At 41.4% G+C, this 27,109-nt stretch overlaps 2 protein-coding genes across 5 annotated transcripts; one reads left to right on the top strand and one right to left on the bottom strand.

Annotated features, from left to right (window-relative positions):
• Positions 1-3,530, top strand: LOC308077825 (claudin-23-like). The gene is made up of 2 exons (XM_080418781.1): positions 1-317; positions 1,462-3,530. The coding sequence occupies exons 1-2, from the start codon at positions 118-120 to the stop codon at positions 2,099-2,101; spliced, it is 840 nt and encodes a 279-aa protein (XP_080274907.1). The 5' UTR covers positions 1-117; the 3' UTR covers positions 2,102-3,530.
• Positions 3,531-7,609: 4,079 nt separating this feature from the next.
• On the bottom strand, positions 7,610-22,024 carry LOC308077831 (uncharacterized protein). 4 transcript variants are annotated; one of them, XR_013932452.1, is made up of 6 exons: positions 21,830-22,024; positions 14,808-15,187; positions 13,165-13,286; positions 11,207-11,269; positions 9,957-10,578; positions 7,610-9,918 (listed from the first exon to the last, which is right to left on the bottom strand). XR_013932452.1 is itself a non-coding variant. In XM_080418791.1 (4 exons), exons 2-3 carry the CDS (start codon positions 15,092-15,094, stop codon positions 11,224-11,226), a joined length of 333 nt encoding a protein of 110 aa, XP_080274917.1. In that variant the 5' UTR covers positions 15,095-15,187; positions 21,830-22,024; the 3' UTR covers positions 7,610-10,578; positions 11,207-11,223. The 4 variants fall into 4 exon arrangements, 2 of the variants coding, with proteins under 2 accessions (XP_080274917.1, XP_080274916.1); XR_013932451.1 differs by having other exon boundaries at positions 7,610-10,578; XM_080418791.1 differs by lacking the exon at positions 13,165-13,286 and having other exon boundaries at positions 7,610-10,578.
• Positions 22,025-27,109: the final 5,085 nt, after the last annotated feature.

Below are 27,109 nucleotides of genomic sequence, written 5' to 3'. Positions count from 1 at the left end.
ACAGCTGACAGAGCTGTCAGACTTCAAATAAACACTGCCTGACAGACACACACACACACACGTCTCTACAGCAGAGGACAGACGGAGCCATAACCAGAGATAATAAAAGAAAGAACCATGCCTCGCCGCTCTGCCCAGGAGTGGATCCGCCTCTCGGCCCGCACGCCGGGCATCTTTATCTTCGGCATGGTGATGGCTCCGTGCGGATGGATCTTCAACTTGACCTCCACGGTGGCTCCTAACTGGAGGACCCTCAGCAACATCCCGGGAGAGCCGGTCGACCTCATCCTCACGCAGGGCATCTTCGACATCTGCAGGTAGGGGATCAGTGGTGGAAAAAAGTACTCAAATGGTGTTTTACTTGAGTAAAAGTATCAATACTGCAATATAGAATACTTAGAATACTTATACATTTACTCTAAGTAAAAGTCCGGAATTCAATGCAAAGGTATTGGCATCAAAATGTACTTAAAGTACCAAGAGTAAAAGTACTCATTTTGTCCCGTTTCAAATTTTGAAATGAATAAAAATCTTTTGAAAATAGCTGATCTACAAGCTCACAATGTGTTGCTTCCGAAATGTATGTAGGGCTGAAGTGGTCAATGTATGTTTTGTAATAATAATCAAACTCTTCAAAGTAATTAGTAGCTAAAGTTTTCAAATAATTGTAGTGGAGTAAAAAGTACAATATTTTCCTCTTAGATGTAGTGGATAGAAGTAAAAGTACTGAAAATTGGAAATACTCCAGTAAAGTAAAAACACCTCAAACTTTTACTTAAGTACAGTACTTGAGTAAATGTACTTTCTACCACTGGGTAGGGATGGCCGATATGACATTTCTGGCCGATATCGATATCCTCTTTATTCCAAAACAAGGGATGCACCGTTATTGAAATGTTGGCCCCATATCCCAACATAAACGGCTTTAAAGTAGTATTTTTTATTATAAATGTTCCAACTTGTTGACCCTTTTTGAAAGCTTCCCCAGAAAACACTGATAGAATCTGCTAGCCTGGCATGGCCAGACTAATATCACTGCGTAGATATTAGTCTGGAATCTCTGTGTGGAACCTGCATTTCCGAGGGGCAAATTCAAAAAATGTCTCTGGTGATAAACCCGCCCCATATTTGCATACTGGGCTCTGATTGGTCCCTCACAACTTCGGAGGGAGAGAAATCCAATATCTATTGAGAGAGGCCAGACCTAATCTACCAAGGGCAATTTTTTTTTTGCAATGGCAGATTCATCTGGAACCAGGCTAAGAATCTGCAGCCTTCATCATAAAAGGCTTTTTCAGGCTTTTAAAAATGTTAATTAACATAATTATTATAAAATAAAATATTGTCTAAAACCAATATATTATTTTGATATCAGTTCGATACCGATATTGCATTTTAAGGCCAACATCAGTCGATACCGATACGATGACCGATTAATTAATTGTCCATCGCTATCTGCAGGACGTTCGACACCTCCAGGGAGGTGACGTGCAACCAGCAGGACACGGTGTACTTCGAAAACCAGGTCATGGAGATCGCGCAGGCCATGATGGTGGCGTCGCTGATCGTCACGCTGATCGGCCTGGCCGTGGCCGTCCCCGGGATCCGCTGCTGGAGGACCGAGCCCAACTGGACGGTGGCCGGCCTGGGGGGCCTGCTGATCTGGTGCTCCGGCGTGCTGACCCTCATCCCCATCGCCTGGTACACGCACGTCCTGAAGGAGCTGGCGACCGTCACCAGCAGCGCCGCGACCATCGAGGTGGGCTTCAGCATCATCCTGGGCTACATCGGGGGCATCATGGAGTTCCTGGGCGGCTTCGTGATGTTCATCGGCATCTGCCGGTGCTGCGGCGGGAAGAACCGCGGCGAGCGGCCCCTGGACGAGGTCATGGCGGAGACGGGCACGGCCCACTTCAGGCACCAGAAGCCGCCGCCGAGACGCATGGACGTGCCGCCGCCGAGCCTGAGCCGCAGCCGGAGCAGCGCCAGCAGCGTGCCGTACTCCAAAGACTCCATGGACGACGACGTGTCTTTCCCCCGGGCCAAGAGCCCCGCGGCCCGCTCGGCCAACACCCGGTACAGCGGAGACGCTGATCTGTGAGACCGAAAAACACTTTTAAATCACCTTTTATTGGACCAAGTTGCAACCAACTGTACTTGGACCGCTTTTTCTTAGCCATAAATAGCAGATCTAGGCTACAAGCTCACAACGCATTGCAACGTGACATGCTGTGATCTGGTATATCTGCTATTTTTGGCTATTGTTCCCCTCCAGAATGTGAATGCTGGGGTTCAATTATGGTCCCCAGGGGGGGCAACAGTCAGGTAGCTACCATACATGCATCAGAAGTATTTTGGTGAAATGATTTGGGGGAAAGTGAACAATTAGGCCTAACCCTGTTAGCCTATGGTAGACCTATGTGGACTCCACAGTCCAGTGGTGGAAGAAGTATTTGTATTTTTTATTTTTTACAGCACAATGAAGTGGAATACTGTTACAAGTATAGGCTAAAAGATCCTGTAGCCTATTCAAAATTGTACCCTAGTGAAATTTACAAAAAAAAAACTGGCTTCAAAATACAGGCCTCACTCATTGTGCAGAAATATTCAATTTTTCAATGATATTATGGGATTGTAATTAGTAATTAGTAGCATGCATTAATGAGTTGGTAAAGGTGGGGCTGGTTTTCATTAGGCCAACGTTATGTGCTGCTGGGTAGCTTAATAACACATAATAATTTATCAGTATAAATATATGTTTTGTATTAACAATCTTAATCTGAAAAGTAACTAATGCTGAGAGATGCTAGAGTTAAAGTACCTCCAAATTACACTTAAATACAGTAGCTACTAGCTACCTTATGTGTGACAAGACTGTCATTTTTATATGACATTGTACATAATTTATACTCTATCGTATGACATGTCCTGCGCCAAAAATGGCAGATTTTTTGTGCAGGACACTGGCATAGACTAATTCAGGTTTTACTGTTATTCTTTTAAACATGACAAATACTGTAATTTTTGTAATTGCTCTCTCCAATTACAATCTCCTGCCAATTATACTAATTATCCTGACAGATTATCTGCTGTTTGCACCTTCTCCTCTTTGGGTTGATTTATTTTTAAGGCGATTCGGTAGAATTTGACATTCTAAATATGTTAAGTCGATCAGAAGTTGATCAAGTTGATCATGTTTTGCAGAAATACTGAGCGGTGATTTGAAGGAAATACTGTAAATAATTGTGGAGAATGTTGCGTTTGCATTTTTTTTACCTTTTTAATCAGATGAAATAGCCTGTTCATACATGACATCTTTGAGGGTTCCTGTGAGTGGCCTTGTGCACTGATTAACCGATAAACCGTTTTCACGTTTGTATATGATGTTATCATTTTTACCTTTTTTTTATTTGTATTTCTCTGGGGATGCACTTTACACCTCTGGTGATCTTTTGAAGGTGAGAAGGCCAGCACATTGTTGTATGAAATGAAGTGCTGTTTATTAAATGTGAGCTGTATTTATGAATGACCTACTGACTGAGTTAATTTCTTGTCATGTCCAGTGTACGTTAAAGCTTAATTTATGTGCCGTACGATGGTGTTCCTTGCCAAAAAACACTTCGCATGGCGACGTATTGTTAGATCATTTGAAGTTAAATCAAATAAACATAACAGGTAGGCTATGTATTAGATACATTTAAGAGATATAAACACTTCCGCACCAACTATGAGTTTTACAGTTGGGAAGCCATGATGAGAGAGAGTGATTTAAACATGAGTAGGCTACTTACGAACAACAACAACATCATTCATGGACATAGAAGTTACTTAGTGGTATGTTTGTTTAATGTTAATGAATAAGAGATAAGAGCACTGTTAATTTACAATGAATTTAGTTTGTGATTTTACTGTGTACATGTAATAGTCTGCACCAGGATTGTGGAGATTGATGGCTATTGGCATGAAGGACTGTCCAAGTCACTTTGTATGAGTGTCGCTGAACAAGTTCACCTCCTGTTTCTCCGGTTTAACTCCAACTACAGAGCTATAGGCTTCCTCTCCATCTTGATCCGTTTGTTGACATCCCTTTCTTCCCTTGTGTTGACAACGTCTAGTAAGATCCACTTCACAGTAAAAGTGTAACTTAGTGGTTAAATTCAAATGTAATGATATATGCAGGGTTAAAAAAACAAAAAAAAACAGGGTGCACAGGCAGTATCAGTGAAGGCAGTGAACAAACAAAGGGGGTTCATATTAAAACATATCAGGCAGGCAGTCTACAGTGCATTTCCCAAAAGGAAATGCATGTATGTTTGACCAGAAGCAGTGATATTATATCCATATACCGGCTATAAAAATGAGGGGGGATATCAAAAGCTGAGGCATGATGGATCTCACTCCCACATCAAAACCCAACCCTGGAGGACAGTGTTGCAACAGTTCTAACAACAGCAAGTACAGTACATGTTGACAGCGGCACTGCCGCTGCGTGTGAATATTTCTTGGGAATACACACTATGTAGTCCAACCAGTTGGAGGGGTTGTTGGTCTGTGTCGCTCCGCCTTGTTCAACAATTTCACCTTCTCTATTTGCTCTGGCTCATTTGTCTCCAACAGAACGGCTTTGTTGACCCATTCAATCCGGGAACTTCATCTGTGTCATTTTTAGATGTCTTTGGCTATTCAAAAATAGCAGATATACAAGCTCATAGCTTGTACGAGCTCGTAGATCTGCTATTTTTGAAAAAAAAACATTAAAATGTGTGCAAATCTTTGAATGTATGTCTTTTAAAGTGAACATTTGTAACTCAAATCTTTGCGTCTGGGTGGGTGGGCGGGTCCCTGGAACAAAACATTCTGAGATGGGGGTCAAATACATATCTAAAAGTGTGTTCTAAATCCTAACAGTATGTTGCTATAACAGTGGTGCTCCAACTTTTTCATGTCAAGGACCCCCAAAATTATATGCATTTGGCCGCAGACCCCCACCTCAAAATATGTTGTTCCAGGGACCCCCCCAGAAGCAAAGATTTGAGTTAAATATGTTCGCTTTAAAAATATATATATATTCAAAGATTTGCACATATTTTTCACGATTTAAAACAAAATAGTCTATAAGCTAGTCTATAATCTACAAGCTCATAGCATAGTGTGTCTAAATTGGCACAGATGCATTCCCGGTCTTAATGGATTTGTCCACCGCTGGTCCTCAATAAAACGGTCCCAAGCAGGGATTCCCTCTTGACAGAGCGTTAGAAGTTTGGTCTCCCACACCACAGGAGATCCGGATGGCAATTTATATACAGATTGAGGCTCTAAAAGCCACCGGTTTGGCCCGGTGCTTGTTGTATCCGTTACATGTGTTCTCATATATCAGACACGAGCCAGAGGTTAGCCCACATAATGTTTGTTTACAGTATACAGTATACTCTCTGTCACAGTATAAACCATCACCTCATTGAATTGTAGACAGGCCCCACGCACGCACGCACACACACACGCACACACTGTAGATCCATCCATGCATTTTCCAAAGCACACCATGCAGAAGTTTGACTACAATTATTATGTCATTATTTGTAAGAAATTCCATTAATAAAAAAAAATCAGTAAAAATAGCAGATCTAAAACTCACGTGTTGTGAGCTTATTTTCTCTAGTTTGGGTCCCGTGGAGACATCAAATTTAGCTTTTGGGTCTCAAGCTAAAAGGTTTGGGAACCATTGTCCTAGACTGGTGACGGTCTATGCCTCATTTGACCAAATGGAAATAATGATCTTTATAAATACTTCACCTAACAAAGTACAAAACTGCTTCACAAGAACAAAACCATGAAATGAACTGGGAAAATACATGAGAATAGCTTAATGCAGTGGTTCTCAAAGTGGGGTCCGGGGACCCACAGGGGTCCTTGAGGGGGTTCCAGGGGGTCCCGAGTCAAGTGATTGATAGTCAGGAACCAAATGGGCCCTTATGGGTCTGTAACTCCGAGTGTACAAATGTAAAAAATACATTTGTACACTCTCAGAGTTAATTTAACATTGATTTTTACATTGTATATTGGGGTCCCAGAGCTACAAATGCCATCAAATAGGGGTCCGTAGCCTAATGCATATCAAATTGGGTTCCTTGAAATTAAAATGGTTCGGAATGAATCACTGCTATAGCCTTAAAATTGTCTCTTTTGGGGGTCTCTGGCATATATTTTCCACGGGCTGATGTATCAATTTGGGGGTCCTTGGCACGGAAAAGTTTGAGAACCACTGGCCTAATGTATCCATGGAAATGTCTGTTTTGTGATGTCATGTCATGCATGTAGCAATATGAGCTACAGATATGATTGGCCTCCTTTTGTGGTGATGTACTGCACAGACACACCTTGTTCTACATTTTGAAAATAAACAGCAGGGTAAGACAGTTTGTAAAGATAAATGAAATGATTTTTATGTTGATTTGTGATTCTTACAGCAACATTGACAGATGCAGAATATAAATACAATGTATGCAATACAAACTAACAAGATACAAGCCACTATAGCATAATATTTATACAAAATAACATAGAAATGAGTTAAGAGAAGGTAGGCTACAGTACATAATAGAAGGTACATGTCTAATATATATGGTTTAGATATGTTGTATGCCACTATCAAAACAAAGAGACTATTTTCATAAATAAGCACAAAATGAAATTGTAATAGATCCTATTTTACTATAGTGACGACAGATTATTGATCAAGTCAAGCAACTAATATCGATGCCATAGCATTTAACTTCAACTGAAGCTTGTAAACAGCGTTTGAAGTTTTTCAGGCGTGTTCATCTGCATTGTCCCAAGTGCCATTCCTTTACAACCGCACAGGAATGCCAAAATGAAGTTGAACCAGTTCTGAACGGGCCACAGTCACTCTCGGAGCAAAAAGTATAGGCCTTCAAATGGTCATGTTTTTGTGTCACTGGAATAGAAACCATTTCTGGCATGCTAGCGGAAACCAGTTTAGATCAGCACAGTTTCGAAGGTGTGTATGCTATTCCGAAGCCAACGGTATACGCAAATCTTGGGTTAAGTGACCTGTAGCTAGCCACCTTTGCGACAATCTATTCCGTCCACAGTGGCTCGCTAACTTGGACGGTGGCGCTTGCCAACGCACGAGGCCACCGGCTGCTCGCCAGCGGCTCCCTCGGCCTCGGGCACACCTCAATAGCCTCAAGGCGTCGCTGTCGGCACACCTGTCCTCGATGATTTGCCGTCAGAATAGCTTTCCGTACACGCGTTTGGCATGTGTGACTTAGCATGAGGTTATTCAGTGTCGTGACGACATTTTCATGGTGATACTACGGCACAGAGGCAGTTAAACCACTTCACACCTTCTATACTTTGTTGGCCGGGTCCCTTAAGGGGTCCGTATTTGGCCCCCTCCTTCTTTCCAGTCTACGCCGAATCTTCACCAAAACGATCAGAATGTTTGCCTATTATGGCGACTATTGGCCTATTATTATGGCCTATACTCAGAATAGGGACGCCAGGGTTTAAGTGGTTAACCCACTAGTAGCCACCAAGTGTGACGTGGGAGTGTAAAGAAAACTTGTACAAAATGAAACAACCAGTCTTTTGAAAAAACTAAAGAAATTACATTCTTTAAAAAATTAAATGAGGGTTAGTATTGAAAACAAATCTGTCAGGGTTTTGGTGACAGTTTGACAGTTTCTGATTTTCTCTTAGATGTGTATGTCAAGGTGTCATCACTGTGTCTACATCCATCATCATGACTCATCATCAAATAGAGAGAGAGAGCGAGAGAGCACACGCGTGTGCAGACACAGATCAGAGTCCATCAATTATACTGTATACAAAGATATGTTAGACGGCACGCAACTATATAAACACATGTACACTCTTCCATGTGATCATGCCCTTCCCTTGCCCGTCACACAAAGAAAGAGATCTCACTCCCTCTCTCACACACACACACACACACACACACATACCAGCGGCGCTGACACACACATGATGTAGACTAACAACTTTGTAATGGAAACAAGTCCCCAGGACTTGTTTGCGTCATCCTTTTAGCCTTAATGTGTGACTGTTTACATTTCTGACTAATAAAGTATTCAATCAATCAATCAATGTCCCCATTCTAGAATCTATAGATCAAGGATAATTCTGTAATCCATCACCAAACAAATTGTAATACTGTGGTATCTGGAGAAAGTGACAAATCCTCAGTGTTCATTTATATTTGTAACTCAGAAAGTGTACACATTGACCTTAGAAAATGTAACTACAGTAAATGGAGCCATATGGGTCCACTTAGTTACATTTGTACACAGAGTTAGATTAACACTATTCTGTCACTCATACATGCCATGTATGCCAATGTATTACAGACCTCATCAAAGCAATAAGCTTAAATTAACAGATTTGTACTGTGGGAGGCTAATATTTAGATAACATTTATTATACAGGCTATAATACCCCTGCTTATCCACAGAGTCAGAACAGCAACAGTAATTCAGTCAATTGTGTGTCAAAGACTCCAATTCAATAAAAGGCTATAATTCACAGTGTTAGCAAAGCTTGCCTGATAAACTGGAAGTCACAGGCATTAAAACCAAAACTGCAGTACCTATGCTTTATAAGTTTTAATTAAGCCCTACATTTCAATCTGTATGTTTTATGTCCGTTGTCTCCCTCTTCTGACAGACAGAGGTAATTGCAACAAAAAACAATAACTTGCATCTACAGTATAGCCTAGTGACCAATCAGGTCCACTGTCTGCTTCAAATTACTTTCAAACATCGTCTACCAGTAGGTGTCCTACCTGACACCAGCAGTGGTGGAAAAAGTACTAAATTGTTTTACTTAAGTAAAAGTATCAAAGCTGCAATGTAGAAAACACAAAATTTACTTTAGCCTATAAAACAGTATTGGTATCAAAACGTCCTTAAAGTACCAAAAGTAGAAAGTACTCAGTATGCAGAATGTCCCATTTAACAAGTTTTCAAATGTATAAAAAACATTTGAAAATAGTAGATCTACAAGCTCACAATGCATCACGATGCGACGCATTGTGAGCTTGTAGATCTGCCATTTTCAAATGACAGAAATGTATATAGGGCTGAAGTGGTTAATGTATGTTTTGTAATAATCAAAATCTACAAAGTAACTAGTAACTTCAGTTGTCAAATAATAGTGAAGTAAAAGTACTGATTTGTTTTCAATATTAACCCTCATTTATTTTTTTAAATTAAAGTATATAAGCCCATTCATTGAATATAGATGTCACCAGACATTGGAGATCTCCAATCATGGACGGATTATAGATCAGGGCCTTTTGGGCAGCCTCAGGCCACAATGACAATTTATTCAAATGTGTATGTATGTTAATACTGAAATACATACGCCCCTCAGCCTATACAGTACAAGGCCCCTCCTATATTGCTGTAACAGACCCTCCTGTAGGGCCCTTTTAGACTGTAAATCCTGTAAACAGGTCTCGCTCTGCAGGTGCTTTCTTGACCCACAAATGGCGTACAATCCGAGTAATGTGTGTGTGTGTGTGGCCACCCAGCTGACCATTCTGGGTAGCGTGGGGGCCCTCAAAGATAAATGGCCCAGGGGCCCCTGTGAGTCTTTGTCCCCGTCTCCAATCTGTCTATACGAGACTACTTCTCAAAGCTAAGAATGGATTAAGTATGGATTTCACCGTGTACACAGATATGGACTGTTACTATCCTTTGCTGTCAGGCAGAAACCTTGTATGTCCAAAACATATGGTTAAAAAAAAAAAACATTACTTTTCAGGAAACTACTACAACAACTGTGTTCCAATGAATCCAATGCAGTTATTTAGTCACAAGCTCATGTTAATACTTCATTATTTTGGTTAAATATTTATAAAACCCACAGACACTTCTTTCAAAGCACCAGATCCACATGCTCGCAAATGTTACTTTTGCATGACACTGTCGTACGACGTAGTATAGAATCGGACTTAAGTGGTTAAAGGATGAAAAATAGCATTTATTTATAACATAACATAAAAAGATTAACACATCATATCATACAAGGTTTCTTCCTGACAGCGACGTATTATTATTAGTTGATCTACAAAGCAAATGTGAATCTATTGCAATGAGGCCGTCTGTATGTCAGACTGTCGGTCAGTTAGTCGGTCAAGCAGGTGTTGAACGCCATCATTATGAGCATGCAGGACATTGCATAAACTATGGCAATTGATCATAATGACATGGCAGCCATTTTGCTCTCACTCAAGAGTCTGGGTGGGTTGATGATGAATATGTCATTACCCCTGTGTGAATAAATAAAACAATGTAGAGTCTCTAGGATGTCATTGGTTGAGCTGGTCAGGGAGCCAATGAGCTGTCCAGTAAGAGAGATGATCAGGGAACCAATCGGGTAGCAGGTTGGATCCTCTTTAGTCTATCAGATTACATAGATACTATTAAAAAAGAAGTTCCTCTGATGAAATCCAATGTCTTTACCACACTTCACGCTCGTTACTCTGTTGATGAGGACATTACCCTCAAAAGGTCATTGTTGTCCACAGCTGACCTGCAGGAGAGGAGAGGAAGGAGGGGATCAGTATGATGAGTTCATTGCCCCTAATATTTTCTTTATCGATTCTGTCCAATTTAGTCCAAGTTGAGTCTCTCTCAATATATAACATTGAGTTAAAAGACATAAGGCAATGTCAAACTCTTGACGGAAGAATAAATAATGCATCACATGATTTATAAACATACTTACATGTTTCACACAATTATATACAACCAATTTACATGTTGCCTGCACTAGTAGGTTTATATTCTAAAATGATTAGCTGATGAAGTATAAAAATACTGCTACTGAGAGCGTTAAGGTGGATTTACACAGGATAAGATTGTGATGTGATGCATCACTCTGTTGCATTCACACTGGATGCGTCGAAGAAGCAATATACCTCCCAACAAAGTGTGGGTAACAAACATGTTATGTTACTCTTTTCGCTTTGAAAAAAACCTCACTTGAGTTGAACACTAAATGTCTCGAAGAGAAGAGTAGGGAGACCACCACAGCAGATGTTATATTGTATTAATATAATGTACCATACAGATTGGTCTAAATAACACTTTATTCATCATTCAACTGTTGTCAGTTGTTAATTGTTGTCCATGTCAGTTTGTTTCAGTGTGACACTTGCCTTGACATCGATCCATGTTACAGAACCACATTGTAGCCCTGTCTCAATGCAGCAATTTCGCTCCTGTTGAGCAAACACACAATTAATTTCTTCTCGGTGTGACTGACAGCAGAATGGTTCAAAGTGCTTATGTAAGACAAGCAGTTGGCACTGAGCTCACCACTAAACAGTGTGCAGAAAGATAGTTCCCCACCAGTGCATTTTAATCAAATGAAGCTGTACAGGCAAGTGGTTCAAAGTGCTATAGACAACAATCAGCCACTAGATGTCACACACCACTCCACTACGCGTTATTATGGACCGCAATTCAAGGCAAAAAAAACGCTGTGATTGGCCAGTAGGCTAGTCGCTGTGATTGACAGTTCTTGTTTTTGCAGCTATACCTAACCCTAGTAAAACTATGCCTAAACCTAACCACAGTAAAACTATGCCTAAACCTAACCCTAACCCCAGTAAAACTATGCCTAAACCTAACCCTAACCACAGTAAAACTATGCCTAAACCTAACCCTAACCCCAGTAAAACTATGCCTAAACCTAACCCTAACCTCAGTAAAACTATATGCCTAAACCTAACCCTAACCCATGGATTGACACGAACACCTGCCCGGGGCAGGTAAATAAAATGGTAGGGCAGGTGAAGTTTGCTATCTGGTTGCCCCACGGGCAGGTGCACATGTCGTCTCTCCAGCTCTTTTTATTAAACAGAAAATGCCATTTCAAGTCAGGATACCAATTTTATCGATTCAGGACAGAGAACTCAGGATACAGATTAAACAAGTGAAATTGGAAGTGATGACGCAAAGAAATGAGCATGTAAAATTGGAACTGGAACATTATAAAAATGAAGCTGATAAATGGGTACTCTCTCCTGATTGGCTGAAATGGTGTCACCTAACTGGAAATGTATTTTCTGTCTATCAAAGAGCTGGAGAGACAGAGAGACCCCTGTTACTGAACAAACACTCTATAGCAATGAGTACTATCAGAATGTAGAGCTTTAACCCATGACAAAACCCTTTTTGTTTTAACCCAAAAATATCACTTACCCTACCTTCAACCCATAGTCATTTTCATACCCATTTAGATATTTGGCATGCATATTGAGGTAGGCCTATGACATTTTTTATCGTGCAGCCCCATAATTCGCAAGTAGAAAGTAAAAAAATAAGTGTTTAATTGAATGGTAATTCAAATTTAACATGTAATTTTATAAAGGACGATTCACTTTTCGGGCAAGACCTGTGGGCAAGTAGAAAATGACCTATACTTGCCCGACGGGTAAGTGCCTCTGAGACCTTAGTGTCAACCCCTGCTAACCCCAGTAAAACTATGCCTAAACTTAACCCTAACCTCAGTAAAACTATGCCTGCCAGGGAGCCAATCAGACACAGGTAAGGCGGGTCTATCCTATAACGTTGGTGGGATAATAACTAGAGATAAACCCACGATTATGAAATTATGGCCAATGTCCAATCTCAGATTATTTGCAGGGTCATATCGATGGATACAGATATATTACATTATCATATTTATATTGAGATTATTTTTGTTTAGCTGTTGAAGGTTGATGGTAAGCCCCCCTCCCCTACTGTGATTATACATTTTTATGGAATACATACATTAATTAAATATACATTTGAAAGACAATTGACCTACTTCTAGTACCAAACTAAGTTATGACATCATATTTGTATGCTATAATAAGCTTCTGATTATTACATAATTGTTGTATAACACAAAACATTTAGTAATGTATATTTATGTTATGTGGCCTATGAAACTAAGTTATTAGTGTCATTCATTATCGCCTGTTTGCCTAAACTCATTCCTCTGCTCTAAACAATAAATCCCCCCCAAAGCTCTCCCAATCACAATTCCCTGGAGCCACCACTGTGTGTGATATACAAACTAAGATCCCCATACATACAATCATTGTTTATTTTATCCCTGTCTTACATTGTGTAACAGCAGCAGTGAGTTTAGCAGGAGAGGAAGAGGCAGACGTGCTAGCACGACAGCAGCTAGCTCTGGTCCATTGCGTTAGGTAGCAGCATTGGCAGCAGCATTTGCTTCCTATACTACAGAACACATTCCAGGACGACAGGACATTAAAAACAGAAATATTACCAGCTGAGTTAATTTGTGCTCATTCTCTGTGGTTAAATACACAGGCCTGTTTGTTCAAAGTGGCCATTGCACTCCAGCAATGAGTTTTGATTGATTGATTGAATACTTTATTAGCAGTTTGCAAAAAAAAAAAAAGCACAGGAAAGTACAGTTCAATACAAGGTCCGCTAAGAAGATTTTAAACCCAAGAAAGAAAGCCTATGAGCTTGTTTCCTTTGGCGTCCTTTGAAAGGCTATGGCTTGTTTCCATTGGGGTCCTTTGTATAAATATACACTACATATAAATAGTTTGAAAACAAAAATATGTACACATTTCCGTGGCATAGCAGGAGAACAAATTTAACCCCTTGTTAGAGCCAAATCTGGGTTGACGAGATTAGTGGAGCTCCCGCTGGTGTTGTGTTTGTGGACTGCATTGACGTTTGCGAAGTATTTTGACAGGTACATGGGTGTCTTTGTGGTGTAGTTTATCTTGTAGACCAGGCCCATTGCAAGTTGCTGTACTCTGTCCTCTACCCTGAGCCATCTGACCCTAGCAAAATGAGCAGGGGTTAAATGAGTTGTACCCAGTGGCGTGCACAGTGGCGCCCTTACCAGTTTGTCTTGGGGTGTCTGGAGCATTGTTTTTAAGGCCTTTGTGGTTATGGTAGCATGAGGTGCATGCATAGTCGAAGTAACCTTGGATGAGTGCTCCTGTTAGAGTCCTCAAAGTATTCTTACTGACCAGAGGAGATCCTGTAAAAAAATCTTGTTCTTTGGTTGACTTTTTTGATGACTCCAGTTGCCATTTTCTCACTGGAAAGATCTGCCTCTAAAATGGAACCTAGGTAGGCAATTTCCTCTTTTCTTGAGTGCTTGTTACTTTAATGTTAAATAACGGGGCAATACAGTATACACATTCGTGTTGAAAATATATCCTCCGCAGTATCACTTCTCTAAACTAATTTAGGATGTACAAGAAACCCTCTCCGACCGTTCTTGGTATGGACGTTAAGTTTGTTTGCTGTTTGACTACGAGGCTCCTCTATCTATCTCTCTTCACCGTGCCGCGGCTGCTCTCACTCGAAACATAGAGCGTGTGTGTGAGGAGGGGGAAGGGAGTGGTCACAGATGACTCTCTTAGGGATAGTTCACCCAAAAAAAATCTTTTTTTCCTATCAATTAGTCACCCCATGGAGACATGGATATTTTTAGTTTTTGTCGCATTCAGGTAGGCAGCGGTTCCGGTAGGAGAGACAAAGGAGACTTTTGTGTCTCCTACTGGAACCGCTGCCGGTCATCACATTATTGGCTTAGGAATGCGACAAAAACTAAAAAAATATCCATGAATTCAAGACTCCATTGGGTGACTAATCGATAGAAAAAAAGTCATTTTGGGGGTGAACTATCCCTTTTAAGAGAGTCATCTGTGACCACTCCCTTCCCCCTCCTCAGGATTTGACAGTGTGAAATCAGACACAGAAGTCTCTTACCTGCGTTTCCTCTTGTACTTCTGCCGTATCTTAGCGACGATGAAGGCCAGGATCAGGACTCCGATGATGAAAGCCAGGACGCCCAGCGTCAGCGGTAAGCTGACTGCCTCGTTCACCGTGTCCTCGCAGTCGTGCCCTCTGTACCCCAACACACAGTCACACACCATCTCACTGCCGCCGCCTGGGGCGAACACGCACTTACCGCGCCCATTACACTGCATCTCCCCACACGTGGGCAAATTGAAGTCAATGCCTCTGGCCTGGGGCGGAGGGAGGGAGGTAGACATTTTTAGGATGGATGGAAAGATGAGTGAAGATGAAGGATGGATAGATTAGATTAAGAGAAGTGTAGATCGATGCGCTGGAGGATGGATGTGGCCCTGAAAAAGACAAAAAGCTGACATTACACACAATCATGATCTCTGGCCTTCACTTGAGAATTACGTGCCACTTTTACCTAACTGTTTTACAGCCGAGTCATCAACAGATCGAACGATCTGTCCAGTAGTTTGCAAGATTCGTTCCGGACACACACAGACAAACACACACACAGACATAGCCCTAGAATGTCTGTGATCTTACATACATTTCATGTATTCCAAATACACAGTCATAGATCACCCTCGTCGACGCGCTGTGTAGTGACTATCTGCGCGGCCGTAAAAGTGCTCTAAACTCCATCTGTACTCACCCAATAATTAATTCCTAAGACTCGCCCGTACAGAAAGTCGTCCGTGTGCAGCTCGTGGAAAAGTGGAGATATTTGACTAAACACACGTTTTCTGGCAGAACTTTCAAATGGATATTAAACTAGAGGACAAAATATGACTCCAAGTCTTAGGAATTAATTATTGGGTGAGTACAGATGGAGTTTAGAGCACTTTTACGGCCGCGCAGATAGTCACTACACAGCGCGTCGACGAGTGTGATCTTTGACTGTGTATTTGGAATACATGAAATGTATCTAAGATCAGACATTCTAGGGCTAACACAGACACAACAAGCCTCTTATAGACAGCTATAAACACCAGCAGAGACATGCCTTTTCCTTTGCTGCACTCATGGTTTTGTTGCGCACACCAGAGCAACAGGCAGTGCTACAATAGTGGAGCTCAAAACAAAACATGGTAACTAACACCTTACCAGTAATTGCCTAATACCTTTTTTTCAAATTTAGCTACTACATCAGAGCAATTTTAGCCATTTTATTTGACACTTAAGCAACTTTTGAAGAGCGTCTCAAAATGCTGAAATGCAACAAAAATTACTTCTCTGGCACACAGTCCCAACACACTGTCTTGCCTGGCGGCAAAAGTGCATTTTGAATGACGTCAGTAATTGTGAGGGCCTGGCACATTGTTTGGCACAGCTAGCAAGCTGTCAGCCGCAGCATTGCTCAATGACTGTGAAATGAGCATCAACAAAGAGCTAAGCCTTCAGTAATGTTACAACATGCACATGAAAATTAAGCTAGTCTTGGAAAAAATCAAAATGTCATTTAAAGCCTATGTATTTCTCTGGTGGTCTGTTTGCTGGTGGTCTGTTCAACAACCAGTCAACCACAGTTCATGTCAGTGCTGGTTGATAACAGTCAGACTTATTCCCCAATGGAGAGTCCCCCAAAAACATGTGACACTGTGGCACGGTATCCTATTTCTCTGTTCTGCTTTCCAGATAAACTCGGCACTCTCCATTGTCCTACATTCAATGAAGAGTTCATTCAAACCAAAAGGCTCATCAAGTAACTAGACATACTGTACAAAAGAGACAGGCTCAACTGTAGGACAGACGACAGTCAAGGTTTTATAAATGAACACAAAAGGCAGATACCAGACCTGTCATGACAAAGGGTGAATGTGTGTGGGGATGACTTCTTTTTTATCTCCACCAGGCTGGAACAGCCGTGGGCGGGAGATAGTTTTATCCTTTGTGCATCGATCACCTTGATGCACACAGGTGTGTAGTCACACCCAGCTCTGAGTCCCGTTAGGTTGACTCAAGCCAGGTGTGACTGCTTAAATCAGCCATCAGACCCCATCCCACATTCTCATGTTGGTCTGACGTTGGGATTTGTTTTACCCACAGAAAACCGCGTCCCTGATGTGGGGCGAACATGTAGCGAAAATAGCAGAACTACAAGGCTCACAATGTGAACACATTGTGAGCCTTGTAGTTCCCCTATTTTTCGGGTTAGCTATTTGGTGTAGAACAGTGGTTCTTAAAGTGCGGTCCTAGGGTTCCTTGAGGGGGTTCCAAATGAGCGTACAAATGGAACCAAATGGACCCGTAAGATCCACAACTCGAGTTATGGGGGTCCTTGTAATTAAAACGTTTGAAAAACTCTATCCACATGTTTCCAAGGGCATGGTTGGCATCACTTCCACAGGAAGTGATGCCCACCATTCCCTAGGAAACTTGTGGATAGAGGGTCTCGAAGTGGACTGTCGCGTCCACACAGAGCCAGGACTGTCTGGAGGCAGCGGGGCGCCAGGAGCTGTCAAATGTCACCCCACTTTCCTGGTAAATGCCACCTGCAGTACAGCAGGCTGTCCCACTGGGAATAGTAGGCCTTACTGTCCTCATCCAATGCTGCCACTGTTGACCATCTAGGGGGCGCTGACCAGCCTCGAGACCCAACCCCCCCGGACCTGATTGAGAACCCCATCATTACAAGATTTGAGATCTACAAGCTCACAATGAGCGTTGTTATTTTTTTTTTAAGGGATAGTTCACCCGCAAAATGACTTTTTCTATCGATTAGTCACCCTATGCCAATATCCATGAATTTAAGTCTCCAGAGATCTTAATCGCATTTTTGTCGCATTCCTAAGCCAATAATTTGATGACCGGCAGCGGTTCCGGTAGGAGACACGAAGAGTCTCCTTTGTGTCTCCTACCGGAACCGCCGCCTACCGGTCCGCTGGTCATCAAATTATTGGTTTAGGAATGCGACAAAAACTAAAAAATATCCATTAATTCAAGTCTCCATGGGGTGACTAATCGATAGAAAAAGTTTTTTTTTTTTTTTTTTTTAACTATCCCTTTAATGAACTGTCGGGTGGCATCATGTCTGGAGTCATCTCACCTTCACACAAAAACACATCTTCTGGACAGACACGCATTTACGCACACACACATCACAAACACACATGTACATTGACACACACACACACACACATGCACACTTTCCACACACACACACACACACATACTGTACAGGCAGAGTGACACATGCACATTCACCACCACAAAAACACACGAGTCACAAATGCATGCACAACACTATACAGACAGGCAGACAGACGCAATTGCATGTGCACAAAAATATATGTACGACACAAACATATGCTCATTATACACATGTATGCACAGATGTATGTTTTCTGACAGATGAACGTATGCACATGCATGCAAAACACACACACACACACACACACACACACACACACACACACACACACACACACACACACACACACACACACACACACACACACACACACACACACACACACACACACACACACACACTTGTTTCACACAGAGGAACCACAACACAGAAAACACCCTTATTGGCAAAGCCCTCCATTAGCCACACCTGCAGTGTACATATGAATTTAACTCAGAGTGTGTACAAATGTAATGTGTACACACTCAAGAGTTACAAATGGATAAATGAACAGTTACTGTGTGTGTGAGCAGGTCAGTCTCATTTAAATGATCAAATCCAAAGAAAGCACTGTAAAAACCACTGGACTGTATGATAAGGATCATAGCCTACAGTTATAAAATGCTGGTCTAGGACAGTGGTTCCCAAACTGCGGGTCGGGACCCCCAGGGGGGTCCCCAAGTTATTTTGGGGGGTCCCCAGATGATTAGCTTAATGTTCAACATTGTTCTCTCAATCAACAGTAAACAAACCAGCCAACAGTATACGTGTATACAGGGTATCTGCACATTTCTGGAGAGACATTTGAATGACTTTTAAGACCTTTTTAATACCAAATTGGCAAATATTACGTAAGAAAGAGGCAAACATTGTGAAAATAGCCGATCTAGTGCAAGGCGTTGTGAGCTTGTAGTTCTGCTATTTTCACAATATTTATCTGTGGAAGCGAGTCAAACTAAATGTCATGCCTACAATTCCAAGTGCTTGTCAGGGTGGGGTGCCCCCAGTTCAAATATGATTATTTTGGGTGGGTCACGGACTGAAAGGTTTGGGAACCCTTGGTCTAGGATGAGGTCTCATCCCAGCAGAGTCCTGTCTCTCTCTCTCTCCTATGATGTCTCCCTCTCAGCTTTCCTGCCGTCTGTCACTCATACACAGTCTCCATTGCAACTTTCTTACGGTCTGTCTCTCCTACACCGTCTCCGTCTCAGCTTTTCTATAATGTCTGTCTCTTATGCTGCCTCCCTCAAAGCTTTCCTACTATGTCTCTCCTACACTGTCTCCCTCTCAGCTTTCATACTGTCCCCCCCAACCTACTAATCTCATAGGAGTTATTATTATATTATTAAATACATATTAAAGCCACACTATGTAACTTTACTGTTCTATTGGATTTGAACCCAAGCCTGACATTTTGTACCACTGGCACTGAGTAGAGCATGCCTACTATTGTTGATTGGTAGTCCAAACAACCAAAAGAAACAAAGGTTTAAAGGGAAGGAAACCTCTCCAACACGATGAGTGCCATGGATGTACAGTAGTCGCCTATAGCTAACATCCAACAGGGTCATTCTTATGTGTTCCCAGGGTCCTATTGGGGTTGGGGTTAGATTTAGGGTTATGGTGTGAATCTATGTCATCTACGCTCGCCATCCAGCCAGTTTGACCTAAAGGACAGTGATACAGAGCCATTGACTGCCAGAGTCTATTCATAATGTACTCACCCCTGTGCCAGCGATTTGCGTGTTTTTTTATGTTTTTATTTTGTAATTTTTCATTCAAATAAATTGTCTGACTGCGGTTTTAAACACATACGACAGATCTACCAGCAGAGAGCAGCAAATAGCCACCTTGATCACCTCGCTGACTCGCTCGCCCCCCCCCCAAACAGGCTCAAACAGTGCATACGTCATAACCGGATGTGACGTTTTCGCAGATTGCCGATCGGCCTAAAAGTACGATGTGATACACGACGACGATGACTGTCCGTCACCCAGACTAAAGAAAATAGAAGTGGACCCCTCCGTTCGTTTTTTATACTGTGTGAAAAACCGTGTTTTTCCCTATTCTGGCCGAAAATGACCGGGGGGAAAAAATGAGAACCGGAAACGGAATCTGCGTCATGAAACCGGATCCCGGTGTGTGTGAAGTAAGTGGAAAACGAAACCTATGATGAAAAATAAACAGAACAGCGCGATCACAGATTAAACCACAATTAATCATTAGATCACATTAATGCGATCTTGGCGGACAAGCGCGCTATTTATTAGATCGCATTCATGCGCGATTGGCAGGAAATGAGTTAAAGGATGACTTCAGTCATTTTCAACCTATCTTCATATAATTGGTCTACACTAATGCTCATTATAAAATTATTTAAAAAAAATCTACCCCGTGTCTCATAGGAGGGCTGTGGACAGTTCAGAAACCCGCCTACCAGTGACATCATCGTTAGGTATCTTTAAAAAAAAATCTAATTCGATTTTTATTGATGCAAGAACAATGGCTTCTATTATAGCATACTAACTTTCCAGGAATAGAAAGCCTGCCGTTTCTATTAGCTTGGATTCCCAATCGATGATGTCACTGGTAGGCGGGTTTCTGAACTGTCCACAGCCCTCCTTTGAGACGAAGACTGAGTACAGAAAAATGGTACCATATTGTCATGAGCATTAGTGAGGACAGTGCGACTTATGTGACTTGTGATGCAAGCAAGATGGTACAAGCCAAGCGGTTTCACAACGTCTGAAATCCAAACATAGTGTAGGAATGACATAATGACGACTCACTCTCAGTACAGTAAACATACCTTCACGTAATAAAACCTAAAACCCAAGAGACCAAAAAATTATAATTTGAGACTATGAGCACATTGTGAGGCTAAAACACCAAACAGAAGTATAAAATAAGGCGGAACTGAAATACAATACCTTCTTCAACAGGTTAAAAAGTGCCACAACCACTGCCTGTTAAAACAGCACATCATTGTTGAGAAAGGACCATTGTCCTTGTGGTTAAACACACCATGAGTCTACATTCTACCTTTGTACTCAAAGAGTGACTAGAAATCAGTGGTGTAAAGTAACAAAGTACATTTACTCAAGTACTGTACTTAAGTCAAATTTGGAGGTATTTTCACTTTACTGGAGCATTTCCAGTTTTCAGTACTTTTACTTCTACTCCACTACATCTCAGGGGCAAATATTATATTTAACTCCACTACAATTATTTGAAAACTTTAGTTACTAGTTACTTTGTAAAACATACATTAACCACTTTAGTCATGGCTATTTGAAAATAGCCGATCTACAAGATCACAATGCGTCGCTTTGCGAAATGGGATAGTGCATATAATGAGTACTTTTACTTTTGGTATAGTGCATATAATGAGTACTTTTACTTTTGGTACTTAAGTATATTTTGACGCCAATACTTTTGTACTTTTACTCAAGTAAATGTTGAATACTGGAATACGAACAGTTGATACACACAACACAGCATAACCAAATATTTAACACAGTCGCAGAAGAGAGTGTACAAATTGAACCAAATGGACCCGTAAATGTGTATGCTCTCTGAGTTACAAATGGATAAATGAACACTAGCGAGTTTACTGTGTGTGAACTCTAAGGAGACACTTGCGCCTCAGACCACCTGATAATAACAATGTAAAGAATTTTTTGATGGCTGTGAAAGGCAAGTCAAAGTCTGTCAGGTTGTTCAGGTTCAGCCAAAAACCCAATAGATTAGTGCTAAACAAAGACTTAGGGGCAGGACAACACACACACACACACACAGGTCTAGCGATAGAACATACCACTACTGTATCTTATCGCAAAATGCATCTACTCACCAGAGCGAGGAATGTAGAGCTGATATCCTATAATGAAAGGGCTTGCTTTGAAATCTCGTCAGTTTTACTGCCTATGAAAAATGCGTGTGTTTGTGTGTGTGGGAATACATTTAACTTCCCTTTTCAGTGAAGGAATTCAGAACAAAAGCAAAGGAAGAGGAAGGAACCGGAGCCCTTGTAAATACCTGCCCATCCACCCAGGCAGACACCCCTCCCTTGGCTGTACCTTTTACCTGAGCTCTGAGTCACACACATACAAACAAACACTCACTCACACAACTCTTTACATGTGTGATGTAATGGCTTAAGTACAGCAACACACCAGGTTTTTATTAAAGACTATATTAAGTGATTCCTGAATCACTCTGACTCAGTCACATACACACACACAGTCACGATGCAAGGATAAAAAAGTTATCATAGGACTTTCTAACACTGAATTAAAACTCTATATACTTAGTTGACCAGGGTCCCCTGGGGCTTTATACATGGTATATTCCCCCCCCCCCCCCACACCAAATCTCTTCGCCACAAATTGCCACTCCACAAGCTTGTAGATCAGCGATTTTCACTTTGTCGTACGACATAGTATAGGGCTTGAGTGGTCAAAGTAAATCACATTTCTTGTTTACAACACAATAGAATAGACCCCACCTCTTTCCTGCCTCCAGGTGAATGCTGATACATTTGTGTGGGATGGGCGTGGTGTGTTCCTTCAGACAAGTGGGGGGATGGTCAGATTATTAACAACTGAGGAGGAGGAGAGAAAACAAACAAGTTACAACAGGAATATAGTCCCCAGGGATCTGAGTCTGGACCAGGCAGAGGCGTGCTCACCACAAACATACCTCTACAAACAGACCGCTACCAGTCAGCCAACTGTCTCCCTCTCACTTTTGAGAGGGAGACAGTGTAGGAGACAGACAGTAGGAAGGGTGAGAGGGAGACAGTGTAGGAGACAGACAGTAGGAAGGGTGAGAGGGAGACAGTGTAGGAGACAGACAGTAGGAAGGGTGAGAGGGAGACAGTGTAGGAGACAGACAGTAGGAAGGGTGAGAGGGAGACAGTGTAGGAGACAGACAGAAGGGTGAGAGGGAGACAGTGTAGGAGACAGACAGTAGGAAGGGTGAGAGGGAGACAGTGTAGGAGACAGACAGTAGGAAGGGTGAGAGGGAGACAGTGTAGGAGACAGACAGTAGGAAGGGTGAGAGGGAGACAGTGTAGGAGACAGACAGTAGGACAGCTGAGAGACAGACAGTGTAGGAGAGACAGACAGCAGAACAGCTGAGAAACAGACAGTGTAGGAGAGACAGACAGTAGAACAGCTGAGAGGGAGACAGTGTAGGATAGACAGACAGTAGGAAGGGTGAGAGCAAGACGTTGTAGAAGAGACATACAGTAGGACAGCTGAGAGGGGGACAGTGTAGAAAAGAGACAGACAGTATAATAAACTTTATTTATATAGCACTTAGTGCTATATAAATAAAGTGCTTAACAATACAAATACAATACATACACTGGAAATATAAAGGCAATACAATGATGGAACATTTAAAAACAAAGGAAACCATACAAAAATAATAAGACCAAAAATAAGAGTGGAACCAGAAAACTACCTGACTATTCATTCTAGCTAAAGGCCATTCTAAAGTAATGAGTTTTTAAAAGATTTTTAAAAGTGGATACCGAAGTGGCCTGTCTAATTTGCAGGGGGAGTTGGTTCCACAGAAATGGAGCCCTAGCAGCGAATGCCCTGTCACCTTCTGTCACAAGGTTTGTCTGGGGGGGACAAGTAAAAGTTTGTGTGCTGATCTAAGATTACGGGTGGGTTGGTGGGGATACAGGAGGTAAAAAATATAAATAGGAGCAAGTCCGTTCAGTGCTTTAAAAACAAACTTTAAAATCAATTCTGAACGCCACTTGGTAGCCAGTGCAGTGAAGCAAGAACAGGGGTAATGTGATCATATCTCCTGGTTCTTGTAAGGACTCTAGCTGCTGTATTTTGAATGAGTTGAAGGCGATTGATTGATTTTTTGGGAGTCCAGAAAAGAGTGAATTACAGTAGTCCAAATGGTTTGTGACAAAGGCATGAATAAGGGTATGTGCATTACTGAATGAAATAAATGATCTGATTTTAGAAATATTCCTTATTTGGAAGATGGCTGTTTTTGTTATGTTGGAAAAATGTTTAGAGAAGTTGAGGTCTGAATCAAATATGACTCCCAGATTTCTCGCCTCATGAGTGCACTGTAACCCCTGAGAGAGTAATAACTGGCTTACACTGTCTCTATGGGTTTTTGGTCCAAACACAATTATTTCAGTTTTTTCATTGTTTAGCATAAGAAAGTTATTTGACATCCATGACTTTATGGCAGAAAGACAGGCAATCAAAAGGGAAATAAGAGAAACCGGAGAAGCTGTGGCTGGGTCTGAAGGATCTATGGAAAAATAAATGTGTGTGATAGAAATGGAAGGAAACGTTAACATTTTGAATAACTTGGCCTAAAGGAAGAAGGTAAATACAAAATAATAACGGGCCAAGGATTGACCCTTGGGGGACGCCACAAGTGACATTGGCGTGGCAAGAGGACGCATTTCCAACTGAAACCGTAAAGGTTCGGTCACTCAGGTAGGACCTAAACCAGTCCAGTGCAGACCCAGTCACACCCACCGTTTTCTAATCTATCTAGTAAAATATCGTGATCAATGGTGTCAAATGCAGCCGAGAGGTCAAGCAACATCAATACGGTACAGCAGCCAACATCTGAGTTCATCCTGATGTCACTTAGAACTTTCAGTAGGACAGCTGAGAGGGAGACGGTGTAGGAGAGACAGACAGTAGGACAGCTGAGGGGGAGACAGTGTAGGAAAGCGACAGTAGGAAAGCTGAGAAGGAGACAGTGCAGGGGAGATGGACAGTAGGAAAGTTAACAGGGAGACAGTGTAGGAGAAACACAGTGTAGGAAAGCTGAGTGTGAGACAGTGTAGGAGAGAGACCGTAGGAGAGATGAAAAGTTAGCCAAAAAAATAATAATTAAAAGAAAAGTTAGCACTGTAATATTCTAACTGCCCTTGCATGACAGAGGCCCTCAAAGACACCATGTTGTACCCATCTTATTGTATATTAATATTCATGGTTCCGGTGTGACATGTCATGGAAGTTAGAACAGTACTTACATGTATCCGTTTCTTGTCAGTGACACACATTCAACCAGGACTTGTGGAAGTACTGAATCATTGTTATTTGACACCAACAACACTGACTTCCTGTGGAACAGAGATAAAAATTAAAGGATGAACACCGACCATCAGTTTCAGCTGACACTGCTGTGGGTGGAGATTACAATGGACACACAATGACTTGCAAGAAGGTATGCCAGTGATGGTGTACATCAGGGGTATTCAATGATTTTCAGGCCAAGGACCCCTTAACTGAGAGAGATGAAGCAGGGACCCCCACACTACATATTGTATAAAATTGTGTTGCAGATTAAACCTTTTCATAGATTTCATAGATGACTTCATGGACGCGTTTGATAGCACTATCATCAATGTTGCCTTTTCAGACATTTAACCACTTAAACCAATACTTAGTAAACTTGACCTTTCACTGTGTACTTGGTCTGCTTTTTTATCTACACCAAACCTCTGCCATCTACAAGCTCACAACGGCTCGCAGCGTGAGGTGTTGTGACATTGTAGATCTGCTATTTTTGGCAAAAGTTCTCAAAATAGGGATGCTATAGGGTTGAAGTGGTTAATGTAAAAAATATATCCCATCACTGAATCACACAAAGATCTGGCGGCCCCCCTGTAGTAACTCTGAGTACCCGGGGATCCGGACCCCCTGTTGACTTACTGCTCCTAGTAGTTTAGGATGGGTAAATGCAAATGTGCAAATATACAAAAAAAACAAAAAAACTATTCCATACCATCTTAAGTATAAACCAGAGTTAATGCAACATCTTAGTGCTAAATCATGGTTAAGGTCCTTACACACTGGGAGTGTGATGATAAACAATCTGAAAATGCATCAAATATTTCACATCAAACTACATTTGGTGAGGCCTCATTCATACAGGTTGAGGCTTTTATATGCAATGAAAAATCAACCGCGTTTTCAAAAAGAATTAAGTTTTGCTTTATCGCCACGTTAATATTCTCGTTGTGTGGAAGTACTGTACTACTCAAAACAAATTAATCACACCAATTAAAGGGATATTTCACTTTCAAAAAAACTTTGATTTTATCGTCTACTCAGGCTTTTGTGAGCCCCCCAGATAGTAAAAAAATATATAAAATGAAAAAAAATCTCGGAAAAACACGGCCCCTTCACGCATTAGGAGAGCAGGGTGAGTCACCAGAACCAAGGACAGGTGTTTTTGATGAATCTAACATGGTTAAAATGGAGTTTGAAGTTACAATGGGTTTGTATAGGAAGGGGGCGTGTCTGATAAAATGAATATCAAATATCTAAATACTGAATCGAGCAACTTAAAAACTATCTGGGGGCTCACAAAGGCTTGAGTAGATGATAAAATCAACCAAAAGGTTTTTTTAAAGTGAAATATCACGTACTCATGATGCGTTTAAATTAATGACCCAAATAAACACTCGTGGTGTGTAAGGATTAGCATGGGATTGGTATTTAAGATAGTTAAAGGGGTAGTGCTCTCAAAATATCCTCATACCTGACTAACTTCTTCTCCAAAGTGAGTGACACCCACAATACTAGAGGGAGTGAAAACGAACTGGTACTACCCAAATACAGAACAAACATGGGGAAATCATCATACTACTCTTCCACCAAAATGTGGAATGCCCCGACAACATCCATTAAAAAATATATATAAATCACTGGTTTCTTTCAAAACTGGCCTGAAAATAAATCACCCAGAAAGGAGGAGTCATTCACTAACGCCATTTTTCCTTTTTCTCCTTTGTACATATTAGTGTTTGTATTTGTTGATGACAGTCCCCAGGACTTTGTGCCATCCTTTTAGCCTCAATGTCTGTACTACCACGTGCTGTTTACATTTTTGATAAATTAAGTATTCAATCAATCAGTTAACATCTTAGCATTAAATTGGCATCAGTTACCGTCTTCGCATCAGTTGACGTCTTTGCATTAAATGAGTTATTTACAGTTATTGAAATGGCTATTTGATAAATTACTGGTAATAAAGCAATAGAAGGGGCAGAGTCCAGTTTGTGGTTCCTCCAAAGCATTTATTTCAAACAACTGTTTGACATCACCATGTTAAAATTCATGACCAGCAA

Source organism: Gymnoscopelus braueri (genome assembly GCF_963280865.1).
Source record: "Gymnoscopelus braueri genome assembly, chromosome: 22".
Lineage (NCBI taxonomy): Eukaryota > Metazoa > Chordata > Actinopteri > Myctophiformes > Myctophidae > Gymnoscopelus > Gymnoscopelus braueri.
Note: the sequence above shows the minus strand (reverse complement) of the source record. Positions and strands in the feature narration are given on the sequence as shown.